The sequence below is a fragment of the Eulemur rufifrons genome, chromosome 28, assembly GCF_041146395.1.
Source record: "Eulemur rufifrons isolate Redbay chromosome 28, OSU_ERuf_1, whole genome shotgun sequence".
Taxonomy (NCBI): domain Eukaryota; kingdom Metazoa; phylum Chordata; class Mammalia; order Primates; family Lemuridae; genus Eulemur; species Eulemur rufifrons.
In genome coordinates, this window is record NC_091010.1 from 2,397,630 (window position 1) to 2,422,788 (window position 25,159).

The following is a 25,159-nucleotide window of genomic DNA, read 5'->3' on the forward strand; positions in this document are numbered from 1 at the left end:
CCAGGATTAGGCAGCTGCATGTGATTAGGGTCTCAGGCTGCTTCCACTCGTGGCAGGAAGGAAAATGGGGGCCAGGCATGTGCAAAGAGATCAAATGGTTAGAGAGGAGGCAAGAGAGCTAAACAAAGAAAGCCAAACTCTTTTTAACAACTCCTTCTCCCAGGAACTAATTCATTCTCTCAAAAACTAATCCATTCTTGGCCGGGCGTGGTGGCTCACATCTGTAATCCTAGCACTCTGGGAGGCCGAGGCGGGTGGATAGCTCGAGGTCAGGAGTTCGAGACCAGCCTAAGCAAGAGCGAGACCCCATCTCTACTAAAAAAATAGAAAGAAATTATATGGACAGCTAAAAATATATATGCAGAAAAAATTAGCCGGGCATGGTGGCGCATGCCTGTAGTCCCAGCTACTCGGGAGGCTGAGGCAGTAGGATCACTTAAGCCCAGGAGTTTGAGGTTGCTGTGAGCTAGGCTGACGCCATGGCACTCACTCTAGCCAGGGCAACAAAGCGACACTCTGTCTCAAAAAAAAAAAAAAAAAAAAAAAGAAAACCTAATCCATTCTTGCCAGAGCAAGAACCCACTACAACAAGAATAGCACCAAACCATTGGTGAGGACTACTCTGCCCCCATGATGCAAACACCTCCTCCCAGTCCCCACCACCCAACACTGCTACACTTTGGACCAAATTTCAACATGAGTTTTGGTGGGGACAAATAAACCATAACCAAACCATAGCAGAGGCATTATGCAGAGACCTAAAATATTTTTTGCCTAGCTTCAGACAATTAAGAAAATTTATGTCTACTGAGAAAAAAGGAATAGAAAACCTCAGAGACCTCACACACAAGGCATACAGTCTTTGCAAACTTGTTTGAAAAAATAAATAAACAAACACATGACTACAGACCTCAACAAGCAAGAACAACAAATCCTAGGGAGGTGGGAGAATCTAATTTCCAAAGTGATCACCTTGTAATATTTAAAATACTTAGTACCAAAAAATATGAAAAGACATACAAAGAATCAGGAACATGTGGCCCATTCAAAGAAAAAAAAGAAAGAAATTAACAGAAACCACCCCTGAGAAAGACCATATTGGACTTACTAGACAAAGACTTTAAATTACCTAACTTACATAAGCCCCAAGAGCTAAAGACAACCATAGACAAAGAAAGAAAGAACCAGGGGAATCACATATGAACACATGTGTGATTAGACACACATATAGACAGTATCAATAAAGAGAAATAATAAAGAGGAACCAAACAAATTCTGAAGGTGTAAAGTATAACAGCTGAAATTAAAAATTCATCAGAGGGGTTCAATGGAAGATTTAAGCAGGGAGAAAAAGGATCAGTGAGTACGGAGATAGCATATTATACCCAACAGTGAAAAACTGAAAGAATGACCACTCTTAACACTTCTATTCTACATAGTACTGTAAGTCCTGGCCAGAGAAATTAGTCAAGAAAAAGAAATGAAAAGAATCCAAACTAAACATGAAGAAGTAAAATTGTCGCTGTTTGCAGATGGTATGATCTTATATGTAGAAAACCCTAAAGACTCCGTTAAAATAAGCGTTTAGAGCTAATATATGAGTTCAGTAAAATTCCAGCATATAAAATCAACATACAAAAGTTGGTTGCATTCCTATGCACTAACAAGGAACTAACTGAAAAGGAAATTTTTTAAAAATCTTATTTATAATAGGACTAAGTAGAATAAAATGCCTAGGAATAAACTTAACTGAGGAAGTAAAAGACTCGTATGCTGAAAAATACAAAACATTGATGAAAGAAATTGAGGAAGACACAACAAACAAATGGAAAAACATCCCATGTTCATGGATTAGAAGAAAATATTGTTAAAATGCCCATAATTCCCAAAGTCATCTGAAGATTCAATTTAATTCCTATGAATATCTAAATGGTAGTTTTTACAGACATAGAAAAAACAATTTTAAATTCATACGGACGAACAAAAGACACTCGATAGCCAAAGCAATCTTGAGAAAGAAGAACAAAGCCGAAGGCATTACACTTCCTGATTTCAAAATATATTACAAAGCTATAGTAATCAAAACAGTATAGTACTGGCAGAAAGACAGACATAAAGACCAGTGGAATGGAATAGAGATCCTAGAAATAAATCCATGCATATATAATCAACTGACTTTCACCAAGGGTGCTAAAAATACACAATGAGGAAATAATAGTCTCTTCAACAAGTGGTACTGGGAAAACTGGATATCCATGTGCAAAACAATGAAATTGAACCTTTATCTTACACCATACACAATTCAAAATGGGTTAAAAACGTTAATCTGAAGCTGTAATACCAGAAGAAAACAGTTGAAAAGCTTCATGACATCAGTCTTGGCATGATTTCATGGATATGACACCAAAAGCATAGGCAACAACAGACATAATAAACAAGGTGGACTACACCAAAGCAAAAACTTCTGCCCAGGAGAGGGAACAATGAACTGAGTGAAAAGGCAGTCTATAGAATGGGGGAAAAGTTTTGTAAACCATGTATCTGATAAGGGGTTAATCTCCAAAATATATAAAGAACTCTTCCTACTCAATAGTAAAAAAAAAAAAAAAGAAAGAAAGAAACCAACAAAAAACTAATGATCCAATTAAAAATGGGCTAAAGCTTTGAATAGACATGTCTCCAAAGAAGACATACAATGGCCAACAGGTATATTAAAAAATGGTCAATGTCACTAATCAGAGAAATGTAAATCAAAACAATAATTAGATGTCTCACACCTGTCAGGATGGTTATTACTAAAACAACAACAACAACAGAGACAACAAGTGTTGGTGAGGATGTGGAGAAATTGAAACTCCTGTACATTGTTGGTGGAACTGCAAAATGGTACATTCATTATAGAAAAGAGTACAGAAATTTAAAATTAGAATTACCATGTGATCCACAATCCTGCTTCTGGATATTTATGCAAATGTACTGAAATCAGGATCTTGAAGAAATGTTAGCACTCCTATGCTCATTGATGCATTATCTACAATAGCCAAGATGTGTAAAGAACCTAAATATTCATCAACAGATGAGTGTATAAAGAAAATGTAGCATGCAAATACCATGGAATACTATTCAGCCTTAAAGAAAAGAAGGAAATTCTGCAATATGTGACAACATGGATGAATTGTAAGGACATTATGCTAAGTGAAATATGCTAGTCACAGAAAGACAAATACTACATGGTCCTGCTTATATGAGATATCTAAAATTGTCAAATTCATAGAATCAGAGTAGCATGGTAGGTGCCAGGGGTTGAAGGCAGGGAGAAATGAGGAATTGCTATGCAACAGGTTCCAGTTATGCAAGATGACTAAGTCCTAGAGATCTCCTGTGCAATATCATGCCTACAGTTAACAATACTATGTTGTAATCTTTGTTACAATGGTAGATCTCATGTTAAATGTTCTTTCCACAATAAAAAAGTTGTGTAGGGCTGGGAGCAGTGGCTCATACCTGTAATCCTAGCACTCTGGGAGGCAGAGGTGGGAGAATCACTTGAGGTCAGGGGTTCAAGACCAGCCTAAGCAACAATGAGACCCCGTCTCTACTAAAAATAGAAAAATTAGCTGGGCATGGTGGTGCACACCTATAGTCACAGCTACTTGGGAGGCTGAGGCAGGAGGATCACTTGAGCCCAGGAGTTTGAGGTTGCTAGGCTGACACCACAGCACTCCAGCCCAGGCAACAGAGCAAGACACTGTCTGCAGAAAGAAGAAAAAAGAAGAAAGAAGAAAGATGAAGATATATGGCTGGCATATAAGCATGTGAAAAGATGCACAATAATATTAGTTATTAGGGAAGTACACATTTAAACCACCACAAGACCTTCATACCCCTATTAGAATGGGGGAAAAACAAACAAAAACAACTGAAAATGTGAAATGGGGCTGTGGATGTTGGCCAATGGGAACGCTCATTCATTGCTAGAATGCAAAATAAATACAGGTACTTGGAAAACAGTTTTATAATTTCTTATAAATTGAAACATATACTTACCTACAACCAAGAAATCCCACTCAATCCCATTCCTATGTATTTACCCACATGAATTGAAAACTATGTCAACACAAAAACTTCCACACAAATGTTTATAGTATCTTTATTCATAATCACCAAAACAGGTAACAATTCAAATGTCCTTCAACAGATAAATGGACAACTGTGGAACATCTATAAATGGAATACAACTCAGCAATAAAAATGAATAAACTAATGCCTCACACCACAATATGAATTTTAAGTGACTTTTGCTGAGTCAAAGAAGCTAAACCCCAAAGCTGCATATCACTACAGTTATTTGAGAGTCTGATAAATGTAAAATTATGGGACAGAGAACAGATTAGTGGATGCCAAGGGCTGGGGGAGAAAGGAGGAGTTGAGTAACCATGAGTCGCTAAGGGAATTTCTATGGTAGTAGACCTATTGTGGGTGGTACTGTTGTGATGGACAATTGCCTGTGAATTCATCAAAAGCCAGAGACCTTGGCTTGGTGTGGTGGCTTACGACTGTGATCCCAGCACTCTGGGAGGCTGAGGTGGGAAGACTGTATGAGACCAGGAGTTTGAGACCAGCTTGGACAACACAGCCAGACCTGGTCTCTGCAAAAAAAAAAAAAAAAAAAACCACAAAAATTAGCCGGACGTGGTGGCACATGCCTATAGTCCCAGCTACTCAGGAGGCTGAGGTGGGAGGGTTGCTTGAGCCCAGGCATTCAAGGTTACAGTGAGCTATGATCATGCCGCTGTACTCCAGCCTGTGCAACAGAGGGAGATCACTGTCTCAAAAACAAAATAAAACAAAACACACACCAAAAAAAAAAAAAAACAAAAACAACAAAACCAAACCCCCAAAAAACCAAACACACACACACACACACACAGAACTGCACACCACCAAGAATGAACTTAACTCTATTAAAATGAAAAGGTCAAACAAGGTGTGGGTGGTATGCTACTGTGACAAATGACTGTATTACAGATAAATGTATCACACAATCTGAATGAAAAGAGTGGAGGAAAGGACGTTTTCAGTGGATACTTTGACAATAAAAAGAACTGTACATTGACACTATAGCCTAGTTGGTAAATTCTCACAGGGGTTAGCAATTTTAACCTACTCTACATGTATACTACTCAGTGTCTAAGTAAGAAGTTAAAAATAAGAAAGGAGTTGGGGAGAAGGCTAGAATGAAGCCTGGGTTAGAGTAAAAGATATCAGGGTGAATTCATATTAACTTTAATATATACAGATAGATACAAAAACATAGACATAGTAATATAAATTACTAGCATGGGCTAGTAAGCATATATTTATCTCTTAGCTCTGTCTGCTTAGTCTAGAAACAGGTATGCCACCAATGCAGTGATCACACCTGGAGCTCAGATCTTGAATTCTCTGTGAAAGGTGCCAGAGTTCCTTGGAAAAATGGCTAAATCTCAGGCTAGCACAGTGAAACATAAAGTGAGTCTGGAGTACCTTGTGGTGTCAGAAAGTAAGGAGTGCTGTAATATAATGATAAGCGTATATTATTAAAAGGACCCAAAAACTAACCTATGATAGCTCTCAATGCCCCAAACTGAAACAATTCGAGCAAAGTAGTAACAGAATAGCCCTGGATGAAATGAAAAGGGTAGGGGGAAAGGACCAACAACATGGATGAATCTTAAATGAATTCTGGTACGTGAAAGAAGACAAGCCCAGAAGCTGCACATTATATAATTCCATTTATTTGACACTCTCAAAAAGTTAAATGTATAAGACATAATAAATCAGTGGGTGCCAGGGGCTGGAGGAGAAAACAGGGGTTGTCTAAAAATGGTTAACAACAAAATAAATGCCCACATGTCCATACTGATATAAATAAATGATTGAATAAATACATGTGGAAAATAAAATTTGTTCCTTACAGAAGGAACTTAATAAACATAGAAGAAACAAGTAAAAAAGGAAATCACCATTTAGAACACCACAGTAATAATTGTTGTACGATCTACCAAAGAAGGCTAAAATTAGTTGAAAAATAAAAACAGGCCTGTACCTTACTGGTTTACAAATTGATATTGCCAATAAAGCTCTCCTTTCTACTATTTAGCCACCCTGATAGTCTTTTGGACATTATAAAATAATATGCCCATATGATCATAGTGTGCTAACAATGTCAGGAAGACATACATAGAAGAATTTATGTTTGCTTTTGGGTAAAGTATGGCTGGTTTCAGGAGATGAGAGTGTGCTTTAAATTTGGTATATAAACAGCTTTTTAACATATAAACAATTCTCTTTTATTATCATTTAGCACTGAATTGCTAGCTTATCTTTTTCCTTATTCCATGCTGGTCATAGAGAGTTAGTTTAGATTACTTTATTTTTTGTATTTCAGGTAATAATAGTTTGCATCTAAAAGTCACAGTGGTTTGATCACAACCTCTGGGTCACCGCCAGAATGCTGGTTCCAGGCAGGAGTAACTGAGATAATAACTGTTAGGTCCAGAGAAGAGAGGGAGACACAGGAAGCCTCATGTGTAGCAAAATGCTATTTATTTGAGCATCTGGGTGCATATGAGTGGAGGCCAAAAAGAACCCCCACTGGAGAAAAGGGGAGAGCTGGCGGGTTTTATGGGTTTGGATGGAAGTTTGGGGAGGGTGAAGTTTTTTGTTCTGAACATTGAGCGGTTTGTAGCCGCCTGCGGTCAGAGTTAGATTTACAACCTCTGGACTCTCCAGACCCCTGTGGCTATTGTTTCACAGGCTTTATGATCATTCTCTAAGTTTTCCATTAACCGCATTCCGTCCTATACATTCTTTCCGGGTTCCCACCCAAAGCAAACCTAACAGTAACCTCCCAGCCCACTGCACAAGGCTGATTTTAGAAGATTGAGCCTGGTGTATGTTAGGTTTTTTCCAGGTGGCAACTCGAAATGTATGGGACAAAATGCCGTTAATGCAAAACCGCGGTTTGTTAAACAATAGCTGCAGGAATCTGGAGATTCCCTGGAGCTTATAAACCTAACAAACAGCTACAGCCAACATTCCTATCCCCTCCTGATAAGGACGGAACTACCCTCCTCCATTATCTCTACAGGATGAGACTGACCCAGGGGACCCAGAAATTGGTTATTAAAAAATTTTTTTATTACGCGACTATTCTGGCCCAGGTACTCACTCCCCGCTGAAAAACCCTCTACAAAACCCAAGGCGCTCCCCTTTTCTCTCGTGTATACTCTTTGGCCTCCACCCATCCACACCCAGATGCCCAAAATAAACAGCATTTCACTACACATGAGACTTGGTGGGGGGGGAGGTGTCTCTCTGCTCCGGACCTAACAGTGTAAACTGGGAAGGGGACTCTCCAGAGACACACTAAACAATTTATGTGCCAGATACCGTTTGGAGTTTACGACGGAAACGCCTTTAATATCCATCAAAACCTTGCCACTGAGGTACTACCACTAGTCCTAGGGCACCACTGACGGAGGAGTGCGGCTAGAGCAGGCCGGTACCCGCCCCAGGCCCTGCGGCCAGCAGCTCGGCCCCCTCCCGCGGCGCATGCGCACCCGCCTTCCCTCCCGGCTCGGCCTTCCGTCCCCCGTAGGGAAGAATCCCCGGCCTCCGGGTCCGCGAGGCGAGGGGGGTCGGGTAGGCGCTGGAGCGCGGGACGAGGCCGACGCGGACTAGCGCGGCCCGGGGTGTGGGCGGCCAAGGGACCCCGTGGGGCGGGACCCCGACGTCCTCGGAGTTGAAGGGGCGGCGGGCCGGGGGCGTCTCAGTCAGAAAGGACGCGAGTCCAGCGTTGGGAACACGAACGACATGCTTGCCGGGCCCGCACGCGTCCAGCCCCTAAGCCTGGCAGGCGGCGCCGAGGCGTGGGCGCGGGTAGGGAGTGCGCGTGCGCTGGGCCCCGGGGGAGGTAGGGCCGCGCGCGTGCATAGCGTGTGTGACGTGTATGCGACGTGCGCGTGCGCATGGAGTTGTGGCGTGTGCGCTTTTTGTGCGCTGGGCCCCGGGGGGGAGAGGGGGAGGGGGAGGGGGAGGGGGAGGGGGCGGGGCTGCCGTGAGAACGTCTGCGCCAGGTCCGCTGTGAATGAATTAATGAGACAAAACAGCCGCCGCGAGACGCGCGTTCCTGCTGTATAAAATACGGACATCGGGAAGACTTGCCGCCTTGGGCTGCTTTGAGCACTTTCGTGTTTTTAGCTACTCCGGTGTTTATTTGGTGTGTATAGTGCACGGAGCCCTGGGAGGGCCCCGGAAGACCGCCCTTGCTGCCGGCTCTTAGGCCGGTCCCTGGGGCCTCAGTGTTCGTGCGGCGGGAGAGGGAAGGGGCTGGCCTGTTTAGCCACCTATCTCCTTTCCTGGCTCCAGAGTTAGTGTTTGTAATCATGACACAGTATCCTGAAGCCATCGAAGTCTGTGTGCCGGTGGACGGTCTGGGACAAGTTTAAGAAGAGAGAGGTGAGCTGGAGCTGAGAGGGGTGGGCACGCAGGCTGCACAGGAAATGTCACCTGTTTGGAGAGTTTCTGAGGGCGTGGTGGGGGTGAAAGGCTCACCGGTGACGGCTAAGGAAATGCTGTCATCAGTCCTCCCTCAAATGCCCTACACCGTTCATATCCCGTTCGCTTTTCAGCGAGGCGAGCTGCTGTCAGTGGCTCATAATAGAAAATGCTGAGGTTCCTGCTCTCCTGGCCTGCACAGGATGGTAATGCAGGCAGGTCCTCTTCGGATTATCTGTTTTGACATTGTTTGGAATATGGGGAGAAAAAAAGTCTGAGAATGTGACTGGTTCAGATCACCTAATTTGTTAGTGGCAGAACCAAGATTAGAAGTCAGGTATGCACATTCCTGGGCCACTGCTGTCCATTTTGTTACTCTTTGATCAAAGTTAGTTTCTCATTAAAAGATCCTTTTTTGAGAAATTGTAAGCAAGTTAGAACAAACTTTTTAAACATTTTATCTTGCCTTAAACACCCCCATCCCTTTTTCCAGAGGTTTCTTGGGTTATCGAACCTCAAGGGATGAAGGGTGTTAGCTGGCAAATAGGTAAACAATATGGCCTGAGGGTTTTTCCTACAGTAAATTTTGACAAGTCCATAGTGTTTCCTCTTTTAGATCATTGTCATTTATTAAATTCATCTTTTCATTTTTTTAAATTTTTCTGTGTCACAGAACCTAAATTGGTAATAAATCAGTAAGAAACAAATGTTTACATTCACTCAGTGAAAAGTATCACGTCTAAGCTCAACATATATCGGAGCCACACATGGACACGTAAGTATCTTGTGTGTGGACCTATATAGGCAGGTGAATCCAGAAACTGCAAGGCAGGCCAAGTCTCTCCTGACATTCTTCATTCCTTCTCCCTCAGCTCTCCCTCCTCTACTAAGAGCAGAAAATGAACAAATCCCAGGTGAGTTTTTTTGTTTATTTATTTCCACTTTGTTTTAAATGGATTTTCTGAACTTTACAGGATTTATATTGTTTAAAATGGAAAAATAGAGACAGGCAAAAATTTACATTAAGGGAAATAAAGCTAGAGTAGCAGATCCAAAGTGGGGCATTTGGCAAATTAGATGCAGGATTTTTAATGTTACAGAATTATCCAAGTCATTTAAAGTTTTCTCTGATTTTTCTAATAACACCCCCGAAATAAATGCAGTAAGTTGTCTATAATCATTTCTTGGTAGAAACAAAAAGCACAGTGCCCGAGAACTCGGTGTGTATACTTTTCAGGGGACCAAACATTGAAGTTTGAGAGGCAAGTTCTCTGGCCCTGTTTGATCTGGGAATAAAACCTTGAAGATGTGGAGAAATGGAGGGACTGCATGTCCTCAGAGCAACTCTCCCTAAGTATTTGTGTCAGCTCGTTTGTATTTCTAGGTTGAGTCACAGACAGTTCTGGCTTGTTTCTGCATTTCTCATTTACATTTCAACCTGATGAATGCAGCCTTGGTCCCTCACCACCACTCGCGTGAATCAGTTCTGGAAAAAGCCACTAAACTGTAGTCAAGGCCAGTGGATGTTTTGTCTTTCTGTTACTCAACTGTTTGGCAGCTTTTGATATTATTAACCACGATCTCTGTTTTGAAAGTCTCCTCTATTAGTGTCCGAGATACCAGCCCGCAGAGCGATCCTTTCCTAACTTTGATTTCCTCTCTAGTTTTCAAGGAGGTGTCTTTTCCTTTTGACCCCAGCCACTACTTATCCCTGAGTTTCCATCCTTAGCCTGCTGCTCTTCTCAGTCCGGTTTTCCTGACTGGTTTCATGTGTTTTTTCTTAATGAAATGCTTTTGAATTGGTAATATGTTAACATGTTTAAGAAGTGGTACAAAAGATCTAAGTAAAAATTTGCACTCCTGTCCTCTGTTCCTGTTGCTCCTCTAGATAGGGTGACATTTATTTATGATCCAAACTGAGACATTTTCACTAAGTGAAAGAGGTTCCATAAATAATTGTGCTGGGACAAGTGGCATATATTGGGACAGTTCCAAACAAACAGGAATGGTCTCCCTACTTACTACAGACACCTGTTTCTTTTTCTAGTTTCTTGTTTATCTTCCTGGTGTTTCTTTATCCAGGTAAAAGAAAATATATATGTTTATTCTTGCTGGCCCCTGCCCTTTACTTAAAAGTGAACATTATCCTTAGGGCTTCTCAACTTAGATGCATCTTGACATCTTGTTAACATGCAGATTCTGATTTAGTAAGTATGAATAGGGCCCTCAGTTCTGAATGTCTGATAAAAGTCCCCCTGAGGCCTATTCTGCAGCTCGGGGGACCATCCTTGGAGTAGCAAGCTTCCACACTATTTTCCATTCTTCCTTTTTCATTTAAGCAGCATGTTCCAGAGATTTCTATGGCAAAACGTGGATTACCTCTTCTCTCTTTGGTCACAACTGCATGGTAATTTAAGCGTGGATGTCCATAGTTTATTAAACTACTTCTAACCTTTTGATTTTACAAAGCATGTAGTAATGAATAAGCTGGTAAATTTATAATTTTGTATGTACAGGTTTATATTTTTGAATTCCCAGAACTTGATCAGCATAGTTGTACTGCCTGTCCTAGTGTCATTTTGTTTTCCCTTTGGCAATGTGTGAGAGTGCTTGTTTCTCCACAGCTTCTCCTATAAAATATGTGGTTCAACTTTTGGATTTTGGGCAACTGATAGGTAAAAAGTGGTATTTCATAAAATTTGCATCTACAGTTTTCCTCACTATGAGTGAGGTTGGATATCTTTTCATGTGTCTAAGGGTGTCTTATATTTATTTTTCTTTGAACTGTTAATATCTTTTGCCCATTTTTCTCTTAGGTTTCTGGTCTTTTCCCCCCAGTGTCTGGTTACCTCTGTGTATATTAGCGATAACACTGCTTGTTTATTATGTGACTACAAACCATTATTTTCTGATATATTGTTTGTCTTTTGATAATTGCTCATGGTGCTTTTTTCCCCCTGCCCAAATATTTGATTGTTTTTGTTGTCTAGTTTATCAATATTTTCTTTATGGCTTTGGAGTTATTTTATAATAGCATTTGGAGGCATAGTATGAAAGTCCTTCCCACTTCGTGACTATAAGGAATCTGCCCATGTATTCTAGTACTTTTATACATTTTAATTTTTAATCCATTTGGAGTTTACCTTGGTATGCAAGAACCTAACAATTAAATTATCACAATATCATTCTATTTACCACCTCCTACCCTGTGTGTTGAAAAATTTTTTTCTCCTCCCTGTGTTCTAAACCCCACAAGACATCTTTAGTATTGTGGCTTTAGACAGTTGGTAGACTTTTATATTTATTGAAATATTTGCCTTTTCCTGTGCTCTCATTCCTTCTTGCAGTTTCATGCTTCATTTCTAACCTGCAGTGTAGACAGGGTACTCTAATAGTACTTCATGAAACTGTAAAATCATTTGGAAACATCCAAAAATGTAAATTCCAAGTAGAAACAATATACAAATTTGTGTTCTTTTATTTTAAATATTATAATTTTCTACTTGGAATGAATTATTTTTTCTCAAAGTAGAGTCACAAAGAAAGCAGTGACCTCAACAAGAAACTGCATCTTGATATCAGAGAAACTAGAACAAAATCATTAGAATACAACCAGGAAGTCAGAATAAAATACCTGTTTCTGACACAGGGAAATTAAAATTCTTCACGCTTCATGTCTCAGTTTCTTAAATATGTTGAGTACTGATATTTTTTAATAATAAAAAATTTTTACTTCATAAAAATTACATACATACATGTTACCAGATGTGGTAGCTCATGCCTGTTAATCCCAGCACTTTGGGAGGCTGAGGTAGGAGGTTCACATGAGGCCAGAAGTTGGAGACCAGTCCTGGGCAGCATAATGAGACTCCGGCTGTACAAAAAAATAAAAATTAGCCAGGTGTAGTGGCACACACCTGCAGTCCTAGCTACTTAGGAGGCTGCAGTGAACTGTGATAGTGACATTGCACTCCAGTGTGGGTGGCAAAGCAGGCCCTGTCTCTAAAAAAAAAGGAAGAAAAATTATATACATATATTTGTATATATATGTAAATGCAAAGATTCCATGATACAAGTGTAAGATGCAAATGAAAAATTGAGAGAATTATGTAACAATTTTTAAAAATTTCAATCCATTGGGGGATGGGGGGAAATGGGTGTATACCTACATAATGAGTACGATGCTCACTGTCTGGGGAATGGACACGCTTGAAGCTCTGACTTGGGGGGGAGGGAGGCATGGGCAATATACATAACTTAAACTTTTGTACCCCCATAATAAGCTGAAATAAAAAAAAATTTCAATCCATATTAAATGTCATACAAATAAAAAGGGTAAATTGAAATACATTAAAAAGAAGAAAGTCGAATAGTAGGCAAAGAATATGAGCAGGCAACTGACTGAAGAATAAATGAAAATGGCTATCTTAATAATCCTTAACTGAGGGTTTTTTTAAATTAAACTTTTTATTGTGAGATAATTGTAGATCCACATTCGTGTGTAAGAAATAATATAGGGACATCCTATGTACCCTTTACACAGTTTTTCCCAGTGATAACATGCAAAACTGTGGTACTGCCACCAATCTTACTCATATTTCCCCAGTTTTATTCGTTTGTATATATACACAGGTGTGTATTGTTGGTTATATGTGGTTTTTACCATGTGTGTAGTTTCATGTATCCACCACCACAGTCAAGATACAGAACAGTCCATCACCACAAAGATCCCTCCTGTTGCCCTTTTATAGCCACACCCACGTCCATCCTGGCCTTGTCATTCCGCCACCCCCACCCCTACAAACTCATCCCTAAACTCTAGCAACTACTAATCTGTTTCTGTTCTTTCAAAAATATTATAGAAGAGGAATCATGCAGTATGTAACATTTTGGGATTAGCTTTTATCACTCCTCTGGTGATTCATCCAGGTTGTATGTGTATCAATAGTTCATTCCTTTTTGTTACTTACTAGTATTCCATGGTGTGAATGTACCACAGTTTAACCATTCATCTGTTCAAGAGCATCCAGGTTATTTCCAGTTGTTGACTATTAAAAATAAAGCTGCTGTGAATATACCATCTTACCTTTCCACCAGCCAATGTGTGCATGATCCAGTTTCTCTCCATTTTTGCCATCATTTGGTGTTATCACTGTTTTTTTGTTTTAGCCATTGATAGATATGTAGTGGTATCTCATTGTGGTATTAATTTGCATCAAAATCATTTAGTGTATATTTGCCGTGTGTATATTTTCTTCATTGAAATAGTTCTTCGTGTCTTTGAACTGTAGGGAAGAATATTAATTTTTTATTGAACTCCCCCATAGGCTTTTAGTTGGAGTGGTCTCCTATAACAAGAGATAGATTAACAAGAGGAAAACAAACAAGTTTATTAACATATATTTTCATAATTACATGAGAGACCCCAGAGAATAAGTAGTTCTTAAAGAGGTAGCTTTGAATTCCAGCTTATACAGCATCTTCAACAAAGAACAGTCAATTTTTGGAGAAATGCTAAGACAAAGGAAAAGAACTTTGAGTATCTAGGGATGGCAACTTGTGGGAAGGCAAATAAATGACAGATAAAGGTTCATTAGTAAAGCTCATTAATGTAGTTTCCTCTGGTGCCAATCCAGGATGATAGGGTCTCCTGTTGTCTTCAGTGGTTAACCTCTGTTCTTCCTGGTAGACAGGGAGGCAGGATACCTCTTGTCTTAATAAACCTATGTCCTCCTTTTAGGCAAATGGAGGGCAGAGAGCTTTCTTGTACCTGCTTCTTAATTGCCTTCAGCTCAACAATCCTTCATATTTTGGGGTGGCATATTTCTTTCTGATCTCCTACACCATTTTCTAATTGGATTGTTTTTTTTCACTTGTTGAGTTTTAAGAGTTCTTTATATATTTAGATAATAGTCCTTTGTCAGATATGTGATTTGAAAATATTTTCTCCTGGTCTGTAGCTTGTCTTTTTATCTTTTTGGGTATTTTACCAGAGCGAAAGTTTTTCATTTTGATGAGGTCCAGTTTATCAATATTTCCTGTTATAGATCATGCCTAACCCTATGTCCAAAGATTTTCTCCCTTCCCCCCCCCCAAATTTTTATAGGTTTATGTTTAAGTACTTCATCCATTTAATTATTATTATTATTATTTTTTTTGGAGACAGAGTCTTACTCTGTCACCCAGGCTAGAGTGCAGTGGTGTCATCATAGCTCACTGCAGCCTCAAACTCCTGGGCTCAAGTGATCCTCCTGCCTCAGCCTCCTGAGTAACTGGGACTGCAGGTACATACCACAATGCCTGGCTAATTCTTCTATTTTAGTAGAGATGGGGTGTCACTCTTGCTCAGGCTGGTCTCAAATTCCTGACTTCAAGCGATCCTCCCGCCTTGGCCTCCCAGAGTGCTAGGATTATAGGTGTGAGCTACCTCGCCTGGCCATTTAGATGAATTTTTGTGTAAGGTATGTGGTTTAGGTTGAGGTTCAGTTTTTGCCTATGGATGTACAATTACTCCAGCACCATTTGCTGAAAATGTTTTTTCACAAGTTTGTGAAAATTCCATTGAATTTTTCATTGAAATTTGTGAAAATGCCATTGAGCTGCTTTTGCACCTTTGTCAGAAATCATTTGGGCATATGGGTCTATTTCTGGTTCTCTTTTGTGTTCCACTGGTGTGTGTGTCTATCCCTCTGCTGATACCACACGTCTTGATTGCTGTAACTATATAGTGAGCCTTAATATTGTGTAGAGAGATTCCTTTCACTCTATTTTTCTTTTTGAAAATTGCTTTAGGTATTCTTGTGGCCTGTGCCTTCCATTGTAAGTTTCAGGATAAGCCAGCCTTTGTTTATAAAAGTGTTTGTTGGGATATTGATGGAAATTTCATCAAGATACTCATGTTAAGGGTAAGATATTTATTGACTGACTCAATTAGTTGTCTTTGTCAGCTAATATCTTCCTTTCCCTGAATTTAGTGTTCCTTGGAATCTTACTTAATCCAGTCATTCATTCATTCATTTAGCAACTATTAATGATTGTTCTATGTCTTAATATGTGTTGTTGAATTACAAACTCTGTTCTAAGAGAGTTGCTATATTTTAAATTGTCCACTTGGAATAAGAGAGCTATTTGGTACATAAGAAGTTTAAGGTTCCCCTTGCTGAGCATTTGGGACAGAAGAAAATGACCCTGAAGTGCTTTATTACCCATTGCTTGTTGTATTACCTCATTTCAGCTTGATTGTTGGTAAACTACAATGTCCTGCCATAACTTCTCAGTTGGAGTAGTAGTGCCACGTGGTATTTTAGCATTAGCTATAATTGGACGTTAAAAACTTGGTTTATATATCCCTTAAAACTAACATAAGGCCTTCTAACTTATGTTTTGAGTTACATAAGCACTTTCCTTTCCCAGTTTTTAAAAGAAACTCCCAGAATCATCTGCTGTAGCTTCTCCAAAAGCTATTTTATGCTGGTCTCTTACATTTGTTCACCACTATTATTTGTGTGGTGTTGTCCACTTTTGAATTCCTTTTTTTAAAAAACGTAGATGTTATTTTTTGTTATTTTGATGGAGTATAAGGGTGATATCCTCTCTAGGGCTTGGCCTGCCTGAATGTCTTTGGGCTTCTTGCAAATGAGACTTTGCCTCTAGAAAACTCTGTCCAGATCCTTGCCCAGACTTTTCTCTGTTGTTGTTTCTCTTGGAGCTGCAGATTCAAAGTCAGGTTCTGACATTTGCATCGACTTGCATTCCTTTAGGGCCATTGTTTTTTATTTTGTTTGTATTGGTATTTTGAAGGATATATTCTTATTTTTGGAGTTTAGAAATTTCTTCTGCTGAGAGACATTTTGGTAAATATATATAGTTATTATCATTTTTTCCTGTTTCTTTTTCTTCAGCCTCTGTGTTTTCCCTGGAATTTCTTCTGGTATAATATTACATCTCCAGAATCCATCATCTGTGTTCTTGTTTATCTTCATTTCCATTTCTCTTTTTGTACTGTCTTCCATGTTCATTCTATTTCCAAGCCTTCTTTTAAGGTCCTTTAGAATTTCTTCCCTTTTTTTTTTTTTTTTTTTTTTTTTTTTTACGTTTTCACAATTTGGGAACCATGTTTTTAATTTCTTAGTACTCTTTGTTTCTCTCTGATGGCTTCTTATCATTATAGGCTGTTCTCAGTTTAGATGTAATAGTCTTAAAAATATGTTTGAGGATGTTAGAATTAATTTTTCTTTTCTTTTCCTTATATTGATTTTGGTTTCATAGCATTTACTTCTAGTCATCTTGGTACTTATGCTTTATGCTGTTGATTTTCCTCAAATATCTGGTGTTTGTTTTCTGTTCATATATAAAAGTGAAGAAATGGTTTGATCAGCACAGGTAGCTAATGTGAATTTACTCAGCTGATGGGAAACCTGTCCCCTATTATTCTTTCTCACAATGGAAAGGCTCATTCAAGGACAGTAGGTGAATTGGTAAGGAAACATAAATAGATGAGAAATATCACCAGCTTCCCACCGGAACCCAGGAAGATTTCCCTGCTCACTGCTGTGCTTGAAATGGTCATCATGCCTCTGACTTCTGTTTGTTCTTGCTGATTCTGTATCTTTCAGAAATTGCTCAAAATTTTTCTTCTGCTGAGGGGCCTCTTTCCAGGAGTATTCTGCTGTCATTATATATTTATACCTTTATGTTTCTTCACTGATATTTTGGAGTTACGGGAGATACATATTTACTTCAGACTAGAAATGTCAATTCTTTTAGCTTTTTATTTTGGAAAATTGCAGACTCACACAAAAGTAAGAAAATAGTATATTAACCCCCATATACCCATTCTCAGCTTCACCAGTTATCAACTCAGAGCCAGTACTGCTTCCTTTTTACTTTTACCCATTCCTGCTGACATTATTTTGAAACAAATTCAATTAAATTATTTTCTTTGTAAATATGTTGATATGGATCTCTGAAAGATATGGCCTCCTTTTCTTAACCTTTAGTATGAAAATTTTCAAACAAAATAAACACCAATATAATTTTTACCTAGATTTATCAGTTAACATTTTTGCCTTATTTGTTTTATCTCCCCTCTGTATATACATTTTATTTTTGTGAAATGTATTTGAAAATAAGTTATACACATTATAACACTTTCCCCTAATTACATTTCTGCTGAATAAGGACATTTACTCATCTAACCACAATACCATTATCATGCTAAAAAAATTTATAGTTATCCATAATATCTAAATCCACTGTACTTTAAACTTTCTCAAACTTTCTCAAAATGAGACAATATTTTTAAATAAGAAATAGCTAGCCAGGTGCTGTGGCTCACTGGCTCCACAGTGCTTGAGGAGGCTCAGGCAAGAGGATCACTTGAGCCCAGGAGTAAGCAATATAGTGAAACCCTGTCTCTTAAAAAAAAAAAAAAAAGAAAGAAAGAAAAAAAAATTAGCCAGGCATGGTGGAGTGTACCTGTATTCCCTGCTACTCAGGAGGCTGAGGTGAAAGAATCACTTGAGCCCAGGAATTTGAGGCTGCAGTAAGCTATTGATGGTGCCACTGCACTCCAGCCTGGGCAACAGAGCAAGACCCTATCTCTTTAAAAAAAAGAAAGAAAGAAAGAACAAACGAACGAATGAACTAAGTTATTATTGGAGGAAGTTGTGGTAAGGAACCATATCCACAAAATATGTACATGTAAATAGTAATCATTTAAAAATATCTCCCCCTAATTTTTTATTTAAAACAGTCTCAAACCTGCAGAAAAGTTGAAAATATAATATAGTGAAAACTTCTCTTTATACTTCACCTAGATTAACCTCTTATTAACTAATTACCACATTCGCTTTCTCTACTGACTTATCTATTCTATACCCTTTTGCTGAACCTTTTGAAAATAAGTTGTGTAAGCATCATGACACTTCGGCATGTTTTTCCTAAGAGCAAAGTTTTCCTTATATTGAGATGATATTATTTAGTGTACTCTCCAAATTGAAATTTCTCCAGATGTTAAATGTATTTTTTTCCAAGTCAGTATCCAGTGAATGGTGTCACATTATGTTCAGTTCTAATGCTCTTTTACTTTTTTCTAATCTAGAGCAGATTCCTGCTTTTTTTTTCTTTCCTGAAATTGGCATTTTTAGTCTTGAGAATCTGAAATTGTCTGATTACATCATCATGGTTGTTTCATGTTAAACATTATTGGCTAGAATACTACAAAGGTGATGATATTGTGTTTTCATTTCAAAGGTATTCTTCCCAACAACTTCACTCACCCAGTGTTTTTAGCATCTATTGATGATACTTGTCTCAATTAGTTCTTATACTGGTGGTTGCAAAATGATGATTTTCACATTTTTCTCATTCCTTCTACATTTATTAGCTGGCTTTCTCATACAAAAATGCTGCTATACAGCTGCATTCATCCCCTTATGTTGTTTTTGTCATAAGTTACATCTTTGTACATTGTATGCCCAATAACATAGATTTATAATTACCATTTATGCATTTGTCTTAAATTCCTTTAGGAAGAAAAAACTGGAGTTACAAACCCAAATACAAAATGCTGGCTTTTGTGCTTATATAGTTAACATTTACCAGAGATCTTTATTTCTTCATACATCTTTGAGGTACTAAGATCTTTTCATTTCAACCTGAAGGATTCTATTTAGTATAATATTTATTTCCTGTAGGGGAGGACTTGTAATAATGAACTCTCTCAACTTTTGTTTATCTGGAATGATGTCTTAATTTCTCCTTCATTTTTGAAGGATTGATTTGCCAGTTTTACAATTCTCACTTGGTAGTTTTTTTGGTTTTGTTTTTCCCTCTTATGGTAATTTAAAGATGTCATCCCACTGCTTTCTGGCCTCCATGGTATGTTTGACATTCATTGTTTTTATTTGGCTTTTGACAGTTTGACTATAGTGTGCCTTAGTGAAATCTCTTTGAGTTTTCTTCCTTGGAGTTTGTTGAGCTTTCTGGAGATAAGATTTGTGTCTTTAATAAAGTCTGGATAGTTTTTAGCCGTTATTTCTTTAAATATCTTTCTGCCTCTTTCCGTCTTCTTCTCGGACTCCTGTAATGTATGTTATAGCCCACTCAAAGGTCCACTAGGGTCTATTCATCTTTCTTCTTTTTTTTTCTGTTCTGCTCTTCATACTGGATTGTTTCAATTATTCTGTTATCCAGTTCATGATTCTTGCTGCTGCCTGCTCAAATGGGCTGTTAAATCCTCTAGTGAATTTTTTACTTCACTCATTTTACTTTTCAGCCTTAGAATTTCTATTTTTTTAATATGTAACTTCTAAGTTAGTTTATACATTGTTTTTCTCATTTCTTTTAGTTTTTTGTCCATGATTTTCTTTACCTTTTTGAGCATATTTAAGACAGTTTATTTAAGGTCTTTGTCTAATCCAATGTCTGGGCTTCCTCAAGGAAGGGTCTTTATTTTTCCTTTGAGTGGGCTATATGTTCTCGTGTCTTTGTATACCTTTTTTTTGTTGTTGAAAACTGGATATTTGAATAATTTAATGTAGTAACTGGAAATCAGATTCTTACCCTTCCCCAAGGTTTGCCGTTTTTCAATTTTGAAGGCTGCAGTTGTCTATCTGTTTAATCACCTTTCCATATTATTTTCGTAAAGACTGGTTTACTTGTTGTGTGTGGTCTAAAGTCTCTGTTCCTGGGCTTGTATTGGGCTAATGTTTTTACAGAGATTTCGTTGAATACCAGTTGCTAAAAACAACAACAACCAAACAAAAAACCCCACTTCTCCCCATGTTGGCAGCTTGGCTCTAAGCTGAGGTGTTCTTCAATGCTTAGCCAGGCTGTTTACAGCCCTCTTTAGCCTTCACATCCTGATCACGCTGAACATGGAGGTCAGCCAGAGGTGAGAGCTTAGGGTCTTATTAAGGCTTGTGGGTTTGCATCCTGCCCTGAGTATGTCATTGCTTTCCACATTCCCCAGTATCTGTGGGGTTTTTTGAAAGCTCTGATTTTCCAAAGAACCTTTTCTTCCCCAGGTTTTCTTCCCAGGCTTTAGGTAACATACTGTATATCTCAACCATAATCTTTTGCCCCAGGTGGCTGCACGTATTTTGTTCCCCTTACAGTGTTTTCAAGCAATGCCCGTTTCTTTTCTGCCCTAAGTGAGTTCTGAGTTAGGTGAAACAGAGGCGAGCATCTTACATCAGTCCTTCAGGTAGTTCCCACACAGGTTAGAATTGACAAACAATTCTTTGTGAATAAGGTCTGCTGTGATCCCTCCAGAATCAAGCACCAGGGTCCCACACTTGGAGCATGGGCTTCCATCTCAAGGCTGCCACCAACCAAGGAGGGTTGTAGGAAGTGGAAATGCCACAAAGCTTTCCTACCATTTTGAAGCTGTCTTTTTCTTGATTCAGCATTCACTTGGTTGCAATGAGCCTTTGACCTTCTCGGAGTTGTGACAGAGTTTATTCTGACAGTTCCTGCTTGTTGTTTGATGTCTCCGTGAAGGCCGTGAGCTTCATACTGCCCACTTCTCCATTTTGCTGGCATCACTGCACTTCATTAATCTTGTCCTCTTATTTGTTCCGTATTTTTTACCAATAAACTTTTTTGCTTTAGAAGAGTTTTAGATTTATGGAAAAGTTGTGAAAATAGTACAGAGAGTTCCCATCCACATCCCCACAGACATAGTTTCTTCTGTTATTAACATCTTAATATAGTATATTTGTCACAACTAATGTGACAGTATTGATTTATTTTTAAGTAATGACTACTTTATTGAGATTTTCTTAATTTTTCCCTACTACAATTTTTCTATCTCAGGATATCCACATTCTACTTAGTTATCTTGTCTCCTTAGACTCCTTGACTGGAACAGGTTCTCAGACTTTCCTTGTTTTGATGACCTTGACAGTTTTGAGAAGTACAAATCCAGTGTTTTGTAGAATGTCCCTCAGTTGATATTTGTCTGCTGTTTTTCTCAGGATTAGACCGGGGTTAGAGTTTCTTAGAGGAAGACTACAGAGGTAAAGTGCCATTTGGTTACATCATATCAAAGGAAAATGCTATCAACATGACTTGTCACCGTTGATGTATTACTGTTAGTTACCTGGTTGAGGTAGTGTGGTCACATTTCTTCACTGGAAAGTTACCCTTTCTTCCTCTGTTTTCATACTATACTCTTTGGAAGGAAATGGAGAGTTATGCTTCCTTGATGGCAGAGTATCCACATAAATTGTTAGTGATTCTGCACAGGAGATTTGTCTGTTCTCTCCCATTTATATAATCATTTATTTATATTAGTATGAACTCATGGGTAGTTTACATTTAACCTTTCTAATAAATGTCATTATCTCATTTTGGTATCGATAATGACAAATGATGTTGAATGTTTATTCATTTGTTTATTTGCTATATGTATATTTTTCAAGGGGGTTGCTTGTATTTTTATTATTTAGTTTTGAGAGTTCTTTTGTATATTTTGGATGTAACTCCTTTATTAGACATGTGTTTTGCAAATATTTTCTTCCAGTCTATGGCTCGTCTTTTCATTTTTGTAGAAGGGTCTTTTGAGAACAAAATATACATTTGATGCTATACATTTCCCTATATGTGCTTTCTCAGCATCCCACAAATTTTGGTATTTTCATTTTTATTTCATTTAAAATATTTAAAAATTTGAGACTTCTTCTTTGGCCTATAGATTATTTATAAGTATATTGTTTAGCTTTCAAGTTTTAGAGGGATTTTCTAGCTATCTCTTGCTTTATTGGTTTCTGTTCAATTCCATTGTGGTCTGAAAACATACTTTGTATGACAGCTATTGCTTCAAGTTCATTAAGGTGTGTTTTATAGGCCAGAATATGGTCTATGTTGGTGAATGTTCCATGTAGTATAAATAAAATGATAGAATGTGTATGTTATTGTTTAGGGTGGGGAGTATTTTATAAATGTCAGTTAGATCAAGTTGATTGATGTTGCTGTCGGGGTTACCTATATACTTACTGATTTTCAGCTTGCTGATCTATTAGTACTGACAGAGGGGAGTTGAAGTCTCCAACTGTGATATAGATTTCTAAGCTTTCCTTTCACTTCTATCAGTTTTTACCTTATGTATTTTGACAGTCTTTTGTTAGATGCATACATGTTTCAGATTTTGTTTTCTTTTTCTAATATGATTTTGAACCCATCTAATTAGCTCTTAATTTCAGATATTTTATTTTTCAGCTCTAGAATGCCCATTTTATGCCTGTATGTATATATGTATGGTCTATGTTGGTGAATGTTCCATGTGAGTACCAATAAAATGATAGAATGTGTATTTTATTGTTTAGGGTGTGTGTCTGTGTATACATGTATAATAGGTCCTCAAGACCATACCCAGGTTTAATGATTCCCTAGGATGACTCAGCATATAGTGAAAGGAGACAAAGCAAAATCAGCAAGATTCTAAGAGTCTTCTCCCAGTGGAGTCTCACAGAACACACTTAAGTCCTCTAACTATGACATATGACAACACATGTGAAATGTATACCAGGGAAGCTCAGTAGACACTTGGTGCCCAGAATTTTGATCAGGGGCTGGTCACATAGGTACTCTTGGCCTGGCACATACCAAAATTCTAGACTCCCAGAAGGAATGCACATATTTTGCATAAACCATATTGTTTATACAAACAGTTTAGGCTCAGTGAGCCACTCGTATCAGAAAATTTTATAAGAACCCCCCTGAAATCTAAGTTTCCAGATGCCAGTCAAGCATGATCCCTTGCAACAGACCTTTCAAAGGATAGCAGTTTCAGGCCTCCTCTATTAACCCTTTTTCTGTACAACAGACATACCATACACTGTTGAACTTCTCCCATCTTCTTGTTTATTTTCATATTTTCCTTTGTTTTATGGAACATATTAATTCATTTTGAAGTTCTTGTTTGTTAATTACAATGTCTGGGTCACCTATGTGTCTGCTTTTATAATCTATTTTTTTTCTTGGTCCCTGTCTCTTTACATACCACGAAATTTTTTACTGGATGCCAAATATTGTGTTTAAAAACAAACAAAAAAAAATTGTTAAAGGCTCCAGAAGATGATCTCTTGAGGCAGAGAAGATTCATTCTTTTCTCAGATGGGCAGGTAGACTGCAGGGCAGTCACTTTAATCAGTCAGGTGTTGAGTGTGGTCAGAGCCTGTGCCATATTCATTTCAATCCCATTATTTAACAACCGAAAGTATTAACTTCCTTGATGAAACTTGATAATGTAAAAGATAATGTGAAAGAACTGACTTTTCCGCTGCAACTCCAGTCTACCATGTACACACTGCTAGCTCCTACAATGTCAAATTTAATAACTGTGAATATGTATTTCTTCTTAATCAGGTCATAAGCACTTCGAAAACAGGAACCATTTTGTTTTCATCAGTAGCATTCACAGCAGAGAGGACAATTCTAAGCCCTTAGTGGAAACTCAATTTGTACAAAACATTTTGTATTATTCTATATAGTATAGCACAAAAGGAGGTATCCTATATGTCATATTTCAGTAAACTGTAAAGAGATTAGTTCTCTTAAATCTTTTCTACATTATTTAGTTCTGACTACTTCATATAGAAAAGGAATATGCTGTTACAGGAACAAGTGTCATTCACGGATGTATGTGTGGACTTCACCCAGGAAGAGTGGTCTCTTCTGGACCCTGCTCAGAAGATATTATACAGAGATGTCATCCTGGAAAATTACAGCAACCTTGTCTCAGTAGGTAAGGATTTTTTTTTCCACGTGACTGCCAATAGCATGCATTTCTTAGTTGCTCAAACATAGGAACGCCCTGTAGTTTTCTGGTTTGAAGCTTGAGATTCGAGGCTCTGAGATGACTAATACCTTTTGGCCACCATAAAGAATGTCCTCTTCCCTCCTCAGGGATTGGTTCACTTGGGTACCTTCCTTGAGCTCCTGGAGCTGTACCTTTCTTCCCTATCATTTTCTCAGTGTGCCTGAAGCCAAGCTCTTTAGCCCCAGTCCTGTGTTATTTTCTCTTAACAGGGCATTGTGTTACTAAGCCGGAAGTGATCTTCAAGATAGAGCAAGGAGAAGAGCCCTGGATCTTAGAGAAAGGATTCCCAAGACAGTGCTACCCAGGTGAGTCAGTGAGTTTAAGGCAGATGAAAGCCAGAGGAAATTAGAACTTAGATCATTGGTTTAGGGTTTGTCATCTTTGCAATATTTTAAAGAAATTTCTACTTTTAGCCTCAGACCTTTGGAAATTGGCCCACATCCCTGTTACCTTGTCATTCCTCCATACGTTACTCTCACTATAATCCTTTTCCTTTTTCTCCAACATTTTCAGAGTGATTTACCTCTTAGGCTTAGTGGACCACATATGGTCTTGGTTGCTGTTGCTGTTCATTTTTCTTCCTCTTCCTCCTTCCTCTCTCTTTCCTTCCTCTTCCCTACTGCTACTTCCATCTTTTTCCCTTTAAAAACGTAAAAAATGTTCTTAGCTCAAGGGCCATTGCCTTGTGGTCATAGTTCGCCAATCCCTTTTCTAGAGTATGGTTGTATATAGGTGAGAGTAGTCCTGGGACAGTATCACCTTTAGAAGGCATTAAATTCGTCCATTAGAGGA

The 25,159-nt window shown here is 38.4% G+C and overlaps 1 protein-coding gene across 2 annotated transcripts in view; it reads left to right on the forward strand.

The window, feature by feature from the left end:
• The first annotated feature begins 8,382 nt into the window (after positions 1-8,382).
• Positions 8,383-25,159, forward strand: part of LOC138376519 (zinc finger protein 248) — a 29,163-nt gene continuing 12,386 nt past the window's right edge. For both annotated transcript variants that reach the window (XM_069460909.1, XM_069460908.1), the window contains exons 1-4: positions 8,383-8,502; positions 9,414-9,455; positions 24,166-24,292; positions 24,577-24,672. In XM_069460909.1, the coding sequence (XP_069317010.1) occupies positions 9,441-9,455; positions 24,166-24,292; positions 24,577-24,672 (238 nt within the window). In that variant the 5' untranslated portion in view covers positions 8,383-8,502; positions 9,414-9,440. The remainder of the gene's footprint in view (positions 8,503-9,413; positions 9,456-24,165; positions 24,293-24,576; positions 24,673-25,159) is intronic.